The 9,463-nt window shown below is 37.5% G+C and overlaps 1 protein-coding gene across 1 annotated transcript in view; it reads right to left on the minus strand.

The window, feature by feature from the left end:
- DPP4 (dipeptidyl peptidase 4) overlaps positions 1-8,538 on the minus strand; it is a 72,279-nt gene extending 63,741 nt beyond the window's left edge. Inside the window, exon 1 of the mRNA XM_063428616.1 lies at positions 8,418-8,538. Within this exon, the coding sequence (XP_063284686.1) occupies positions 8,418-8,520 (103 nt within the window). The 5' untranslated portion in view covers positions 8,521-8,538. The remainder of the gene's footprint in view (positions 1-8,417) is intronic.
- Positions 8,539-9,463: the final 925 nt, after the last annotated feature.

The following is a 9,463-nucleotide window of genomic DNA, read 5'->3' on the forward strand; positions in this document are numbered from 1 at the left end:
CCCCAAGCCCCCCACAACTCTCTTATAAACTTGTGTCCAAGCAAAATAATTTGAGGAGATAATGCTTGATTTGGTAAAGCAGACTGCAAGTGTGTGAAAATTCCATGAAAATTCAAGAACAACTACAAATAATATTTTTTTATTAAAATGATCTATATAATACATTCAAATACGGTGTCAACTTCAGCTTCAAATGTGTTCTTAGGTGGTAAAAAAACTTTGAGAGCCAAAGCAAGTCCACTTTCAATATTACATTTGTTCAGTAACTTAGCAGTCGTAAGTATAAATAATTACCAATATTTTTTTTATTAGCACATCATGGGATGTGTAAGCATGAAAGAAATAATTTTAAGACTGTGGCTAATATGAGCATGCAATACGTACCTGCCAACATTTCAAATAGACTAAGAAAGACACTTTAGTTTTAGGAGTGAGGGAGGGGTTGTAACCAGGGGCAGAGGTATTTTGAGTTTCTGACCAATAACTTAAAGGGACACTGTAGGCACACAGACCACTTCAGCCCATTGAAGTGGTCTGGGTGCAAACTCCTATCACCCTTAACCCTGAGCAAGTAATTATTGCAGTTTTTATAAACTGCAATAATTACCTGCTAGGATTACTCCGCCTCTATTGGCTGCCTGGTAGACTGGGACATGGACTTCTGGGTGCTTAGACTACTTTGTGGTCATCAAAACGACGCTGGACGTCCTCACGCTATGCAGGAGGACTTACAACATCACTGGAATCCCCATAGGAAAGCATTATTCAATGCTTTCCTATGGGGAGGTCCTAATGCGAGCGCGGCCATTGCCGCACATGTGCATTAGATCTCCCCCGCCGGTGTCTGGCAGCGGAGGAGGAGCATGGGAGGAGCTGAGCCAGCGCAGAGGGACATCGGCGCTCAACCCAGATAAGTGACAGAAGGGGTTATTAACCCCTTCTGTACCATGGGGTTGGGCCTTGACAGAAGGTGACGCTTTAGTGCCTCTTCAATCAAATAAAATGTAATTCAGAACAAGAACAATGTAACTTATTTACACAGACTGATTTCTAAACACATTTATTGTATTTTTAACATTAGAGTATTATTTATTTGGGGCTCTGTTATACGCTCAGAGACACCAACAATATGAAACTATTGAAAAAAAGGTACATTAGGAAAGAAAAGAAATAAGAATACTGGGGGGGAGGGATGAATTTATCGTGTTACAAGTTATGAATTGATCAGGATACAGGAGATAAAAGTACTCTTCTTCATTAATAAATTCTTGTATTTAAATCTATGCTTTCTAAAAAAAAAAAAAGAAAAAAAAAAAAAAAACACGAAATGAAATGAAAAGCAGCTGTGCACATTCAGAGGACACAAGATACACCGAAGGTATGTGATTCACAAAGATATGAGATTCATGTGAAATAGTGACTAATAGAAGCACGTGTAGTGTACAATGACCTCAGCAAAACATGCGTGAGAATGAGAACTGCTTCAATACGATAAAGCATACTCTGGGGCCAGGAGTTTCCAATATAGTTATATCCATCTCAATATTAAAGTCATTTAGGGAATTTTATTTGGAATAATAGTCTGACATGTTTTATTAGAAACACTAGTAATTCCTGTAATAAAAGAAACAATAGCGGGATACTAGGATGGATTTAAATAGGATGCAAACTCATGACAAGTGGTTAATTAAATCTCATTTATGTCACGACGCGTTATGTCCCCAGTCGTTAAGGGGTTAATCAGTGCTTCACACATTGGAATCACAACTTTGTTAGCTGGAATAAGAACCCTGCTGATATCCATATTCAAAGACCCAAGGGTATATCTATATTCACATGTCTTAAATCCCTTTCAAAATAGGAAATTTAGACAAAGTAACGCATTAACCATTTGGATACTGCATGCTATTTATTATAGGTTTCATTTTTTTTTTTTTATTTATACATTCTACATATGTAATCCATATATGTTTACTTTTACATATAGTTTATCTTTCCATAAATACTTTCTAATAAAAGGTTTTAAATTTTAGTTCAAATAGCAAAAAAAACAAAAAAAAAAACAAACAAAGAATAAAAGCTGACTTGGAGAATATTTCCAATTGAGATATTGGGGCCTACCATTTGAAATGATATTAGAATTCCTGATAATTTGCATTTTAGTGCCAAACACTGATCGAAACTAAAATGGCATTGGTTATTTGCAGAATGGTACTCTGTGTTCTCACTGACTTATATGTTGCCCCTTTGACATAACCACTTCCCCCAGTCAGGCAACCTTGCATAATGAGAGGAATGTACATTCTGTGAAGTTCAGCATGTCAGAGACATGTGTGTAAATTGCTGAACAGACATGCTGAGAGTTGCTCTTTCTTCGCATCCTTTCCAGTTGTGCCAAATGTCTCTTATTCTCATCTCTCAGTCTACTGGCATCCACCCTTCCTCTAGGGGGCAGTGTCCCACATGTGTCCAAATTGTCATAATGTTCAACATGTAAGCAGTTAATTAAAAGGAACACTGGATACCATAACAACTTCCTCAGAATTACGTTATGGTGCCAGGAAGACTCCGTGCCAGCTTGCATTTAGAGCTTAAACTGTTCACCAATTGTTTAACCCCAATGTCTTTTCTCCAGGGCTCGGTTTAGCACTGCCACTGTCCTTCTGCGTCTCGAAGATTCTTCAGACAGGAAGCCTCTGACTGCCATGGACAGTGGCACCACTTATTGGCTGTGAGCGTCACGGCCAATCAGTTCCCTGTTCATAGAAAACAGCTTATGAAAAATATGTTTCTCAAGCAGTTTTGTGAATTGTGAGCTACTGATTGGCTTAGATGTCATCAGCCAAACAGCAGCTCCCCTGTCTTCGGCAGTCTGAAGCTTCCTGTTTGAAAAATTCTCAGATAAGCATATGGACAGGGACACAGCTAAACAGCACTGGAGTAAAGACGTTGGGGTTAAACCAATTGCGGATGGTTTAATCCATAAAAAGGCAAGACAGCAGCAGAGACCTTCTGGCACTAGAACTTAATTCTAATTAAGTTGCTATGGTGCCTGGAGGTTCCTTTAAATCAAACACAAACATGCATGACAACAGAAACTTACTTAATAACTGGGGTGCAGTATCTACAAAACTGATCTCAGGAATCATATGTCCCAACATTAAAGGTGATAAATTTAGGACTGTGCTCCCAAATCCAGGAATGTTGGGAGGTATACATTAAAATGACTTAATAACAGTTATATTATACAGCCTTTGGATAAAAGAATAAATATGGCGGATTGGGGACATTACGCGCTTACCAGTGGGAGCTGGGGCCATTGCTGCTATGTGAAAGGTATCAATTTGCTTGTGGTGTAAAAAAAAAGTAATTTAACTAGGTTGGAGTTAATTAAGGGTGTGGCAGATGCCTGTTGGGATTTGAGAGGGAATTGATAAGGAAAGGCAGCAGCAACCTTAAATTTACTCTTCTATACAGACGTCTGTGTTACCGTGGCCTGAATAGTTATTTTTTTTTAGTAATCTTCTTTAGTTATTTATAATTATGAACCACAAGCCCACCCTTTCTTTCTCTCTTGCAGGATCTCCTTAACCCCTTAAGGACCAAACTTCTGGAATAAAAAGGAATCATGACATGTCACACATGTCATGTGTCCTTAAGGGGTTAAAGAACCACTCCACACCCATAAAGCACTTCAGTTTGTTGAAGTGTTTATGGTTGAGGAGTATCACATGGAGAAATAGGAGCTTTTATAATGAATTAATAAAACACCCCCTGGCTCACAATCAAACTGTCAGGGATGTTTCTTCCTGATTCCGTTAGCAGAACTAACAGCAATGGCATGTGTTCTCTACTTGAGGACACCTGCCTTCCCTTTGCATACCTCCCGGACTCATTCTCAGTCCACATATTAGACCAGTGTTGGGCGCTCAGGGAGGGCTATTTCCCCATAAAGAGGAGTGTTTGCAAAGGCTGCAGTTTATAAAAAACTGCAGCCTTTGCAAGATCTTTTAAGATATACCCCAGTCGACATATGCATGTATTCATGGGGGTATATCTGCTACACAATCATTTGTACTTTTTTTGCCCATTTGGACAATGAAGTGTCCCTTTAAGAAATATTGATGTATGTCCTTACTGCTTAAATGAGCAATCCAATGCCCAAATGGGCAAAACATTTTTGTTTTAAATCACTGTTTAGTAGATATATCACCAATTAATATTTATTGGAGGTATATCTTAAAACAGATCTGGTCTGAGGTCTTTGTGGTAGGAGGCAGGCACGCACAAGTAGAATGTGCCATTAGCGTCGGGGAGCTAACTGAAGTAGGAAGGAAATCTCTGTGTCTGTTTGATTGGCAGCCAGAGGAGGTGTACCCTAGTTTATTTTTATAAGTGCACCTTTATAAAATGGGGTTATACTAGGATACACCTAGTTGAAATGCTTTTGAGGTGTAGAGTGGTCTTTTAAAATGTGTAGTTTTGTTGTTCCATAATGCTCTTATGTCAAATATTTCTGTTATATATGAAATATTATTTGTACACTGATAACCTTTTTATTTCACTGATATATCTTGTTATGTGCTCCTCTCTATATTATCTTCAAAGTATTTCAAACAAACAAAAAACAATACATACAAATGGGTCAAACCCAGTCTGTTGTGCCCCTTTAATTCTTCTTCTGTGTTGTCTCAACACTGTTATACATTTTTTTTCTATCATTTGAGTCAAGTCATCTGGTGTGTATTTAATTGCAAGGTTATTCACAAAAGTGAGAATTCAAGGTAAATTTAAAGTGAATTTTAAATTTAAGGTCAAAATAGCTAAAATCTCTGTCGGCTATGCTGTGCATTCAGTTACACCGGTCTAAAATGTTCACCTTGAATTCTCTCATAAAGGGACACTATAGTCACCTGAACAACTTTAGCTTAATGAGGTTGTTCAGGTGAGAACTATAGCTCCCTGCAGCCTCTCTCATGTAAACGCTGTATTTTCCTAGAAAATACAGTGTTTACATTGAAAGCTAGGAACACCTCCAGTTGCAGTCACTCAGAGTGAACCAGAGGGCCAGCACTCTTAGAAACTTTAAAATTTTACTTTGGCGCATCCTGCAATAGAGCTTACTCAACGCGCATAAACTTATTTCACTGTTTGTTTGTTTTGTATGTTTTTTTTAAGATTTCTGAGTTTGTAATATTACTTTAACAAGATATTACATGCATAATTCTGTTACTCTTGTGAGCAGTTTAATCACTTATTTTTTATAATGTTTAATTTAATTTTGGGGGGGTGGGGGGGATAGACAAATTTATATTGCTATTTACACTGTTTTATTATTTAATCTTCTAAAAAGCACCACTTCACATTTTATTTCCTTTTCAAATTCAGATAATTTAACCAAATGATGTAGAATAATCTGTTTATTTCCGCACATTTAAATCTAGATAAACTTCAGACCACACTAACTGTGTCTATAGCAAACTGTAACATTTTTTCCCCAAATCAGTAATTGTTGCCAGTGGAATTTCCGTTAGCTACAATTCCGTTTTTGTTAAATAACCCTGAGAGACCAGATGACTTTATTGATATTACTGATGGGATGTACCATATTCGGCTTTTCAATTTGATTTTCACGTGTTGATATAATTAAGGATAAAATAAATCAAATAACATAGTTGCAAATTTAATTTAAATTGTATAACGATTAGCCTGTGTCCTATGTGTAACATCCTGGTATTGTCTTGCAAAAGGTTATGGAACTAATTTAAGTGACCAAAAGGATATAAATGTGGGTGGGTTCTTGGTTATCTGGACTGACTAAAGACAATCCCTGTGGGGGGGCATCTAGATAGCTGATAAGAACAAAGGCTGTAATAAATTTATGGAATCATTCCCAAATGTGGGAATTGTTGGGCATTCATCTTAAATATGTAAATGTTGGGTCCAACTTAGCTATGTATTACATTTGGCTATTTTGGTCTAAAATGTGAATTTCACTTTGAATTTACACCTATTCAGGCTTTTATGAGAAAATCTACTACCATAAGGACTACCTGCAGAGCCTGTACAACACTATATCCCACGTCGGGGATCATTCCGCCCAGGCATTCAAGTTGGAGCTAAGTCTAACTCCAAAAACGTGTGAGTGCATATTTGACCTGTTTTTACTTTATCAATTAACTTTTAACATGCAACACTATCAGTTCTTCTGTTTTATCCCATTTAAATAAGTGTTTATTGAATATAAAAACAAGTCAATATCCAAAACAATATTAAAAAAATGTTATCAGCTGTTTACTAACCTTCACCAATTTGAGCTGAGCCAGGCAGTGTGAGTTGCAATCGTTGATGATGATGCTGACTTGGCTTTAGTCTCTAGCTGACTTAGAATTTTTTCCCCAAAAAAGCCATTTCTACTGACATAATGTGCCAAAGCCAATGCAACATAACCTTTAAAGACTAGATAACTTGCTGAGTTTTTGTTTTCCACTTTGACGTATAACAAGTGATTTTAATGGCTCGCGTTCTTTCGGTGTTATAGTGCAAAATTCCATAGAACTTGATGTTATCATGTGTCTTAGTGTGTGATGTATTAGATTCCAGAGATATTATGTGGACTGTTAGTTTTTTTTACAATTTGTAGCAAAGGTACCTACCTAAAACTGTACGATAAGGTATGTCTAAAGAGTTAGTCAACAGAAAGGAAAATTATTGAACTTCAAAGAACAAATCATTGTTCAAAATATAAGGGTACATAGATTGGGGTGCTTTCAGCATTGGTGGCTTTTCCAACCATTTGATGTAATACGCAGTTAGCAGGTAGCATTCTGCTTGCATTTACCAATAAACAAGTCAGCCATTGTCAGTAAATGTATTCTGACTGCAAAAGCACACAGCAATATGTATTTATAAAAGATAATGAGGTGCAATTAAATTGTGTTTGTACTACACCTTTAAACAGCTCACAATATAACCAAATTAAATCCACCAAGAGCTGACATGAGTGAAAATGGGTGTAGCATAAAAATACTTAAATGTAAGTTCTCAATAATAATATGCAGGCACATGCATCTCTTTATTCTGTGAAAAACAATAATATCTCAAAGAACAGTATACCAATTGTCCATCAGTGAGAAAAGAAAATTCAAATATTAGCAACTCGCTTGATTGAAAGTCCATATATTGGCTCTATAAATATGCTCCGTGATAAGCCTCCATATGTAACTTCAGCCCTGTTCCTGAGATATATAAATAATCAAATACATGATTAATTTGTAAAAGTGAAGCATTTATTAAACAAAAATCAACAGTAAATTAAGTAGTATAGACAAAGAAAGAAAGAGGCACAAAGTCACAGCTGGGGCTTGGAGTCCTGTTGTTGCTGGAGAAACAAGGACACCCGGACCTTTAACTCTTCCACCCTAGCAGTAACATCCTCACGCCAAATGCATCTCTACAAATTGTCTTTATCAAGTCTGAATAATGTCCAATCTTATCCAAGAACCTTATAAAGGGATATTGCAGTCTTACCTTCCATTCAAAAAAATCCAGGAAACATTTGGTTTATGTCAATTACAACCATCTTTCCATATTACAAATGGGAATAAAATACAATTAATGAAATGGGGGCAGAAAAAAGAAGGGTACAATCAGAACACACCACTAGCATCAATATATAAAGTTCATACAAAAATAGATACTTAAAAATGTTAAAAATATATATATATATATTTATTTGCCATCATTGAGTAACAGCTCTTTCCTTTTTGTCTAACTCTATAGTTTATCTCATAGTGAAACGCACATACAGACTCTGGGCACCATGACCACTTCAAAACACTGTAGATGTCATGGAACTTGAAATTACCCATTAACTAATTCATGATATATACTGTGCAATACCTTTCATAATATAGTGAGATTTGCCTGTTTCATGAAGGCTTTGGTCCTTAAATAGTTCCTTGTAACAACAATGATTTGCCAGTCAATTGTCATGAAGATGTTAATCCTTAAACTATATACTTGCAAAATGAATCATTTAAAACAGGAAATTATATCCGGGTTCAGAAACAGGTTGTTTTATGCCCCAGGTAGATTTAATCGTGTTCTGTATTTCCTCCCACTTGCCAAAGTCCCATAAGATATATCTGTGCTTTTTTAATGCGTTAAAAATATAATAACTACTTGTATTTTTATGTTCCGTTAGTGCAAGTATCCTCTTCTTTGTGTGTTCTGTCTCTCTGTCCCCCCTCCCTCCACACACACACACACACATGTACTTGCACGACTTAATAGTTACGAAGAGTAAAGGCTAAGCCATTTAGAGTCTAGACCAAACTTAGTCGTATGGCCGAAAGTCATTTTTATTTTGTTTTTATCGTCCTTATTTCACTCCAAGTGCAGATTTTTCTCCTTACCTTGTCTCTGGTTTCTTTTCCATAGTGAATACATTTTGTGCACAAAGTAACCCAGTATTGCCAATGAAAAAACTATAATATAATATTCCACTATGGTAAGCATTTTAGGACTGACGACAAAGCTAAGTCTGCCAGGAATTAAAATAAACTTCAGCACCTAGTCATACACCTGGCTGAGTAACTTCCCAAACTGGTTCAACAACATATTGGATTTTGTTTGCATAATATTAGGTACACTCGGTTTTAAATTTCAGGTTTATCTGAGGTGTATTTTGAAATAATTAGACAACGACCACTAATCTAATAATCGGGGTGCTAATTTATAATCGCACTACTGGGTATCGTCCGGGAGCACCAAAGAAATTAACTCTCCTTGGGGTATATATATATATATATATGGAAAAAAATGTCCAGTTTCAAGTGCTGGAAACAAAAGGGCCTTGTATGTTTTGTGTTTGCTGAAATAGTCTGTATGTGTGTATTTTTTTTCAATTGATATTGTACTAACAAGAGTACTTACCACTTTGCAAGTGACATCACAGAATAGGAGAGGTACAGAAAGTGAAGCTGTTATACATTTTATATCTATTGATATTTTAGTTATATAGTGCTAACAGGCGGAACTTGCAGGGTAGGTGACAGTAGAGTGGAGGTCCTGTAAAGGCAGTAGTTATACATTGTATGTGTGCGTATCTTATTTACATAACAGACAGGGCCGGCACTACCATAAGGCGGCCCAGGCGGCCGCCTTAGGGCGCACCAGCCCTGGGGGCGCAATGTCAGGCTGACGGGAAGGAGGGAAGCGCACTGCCCTCCCCTCCTGCCGGTTACAATTTGTAGCGTGGCCGAGCGCAGAGATTCCCGCCCGCGGAGCCCAGCCTCTGCCCGCCCACCTCCTACCCTGGTGTCTTCCGACTGCCGCAGGCTGTGTGGAGGGGGCGGGGATATGAATGACATCATATCCCTGCTCCCTGTGTACCGCACAGCGCGGCTGGCGCCCAGTGATGAGGCTGGGCTGCAGGACAGGACTCCACAGAGCCGGACTC

The sequence above is a fragment of the Pelobates fuscus genome, chromosome 8 (genome assembly GCF_036172605.1).
Source record: "Pelobates fuscus isolate aPelFus1 chromosome 8, aPelFus1.pri, whole genome shotgun sequence".
Classification (NCBI taxonomy): Eukaryota; Metazoa; Chordata; class Amphibia; order Anura; family Pelobatidae; genus Pelobates; species Pelobates fuscus.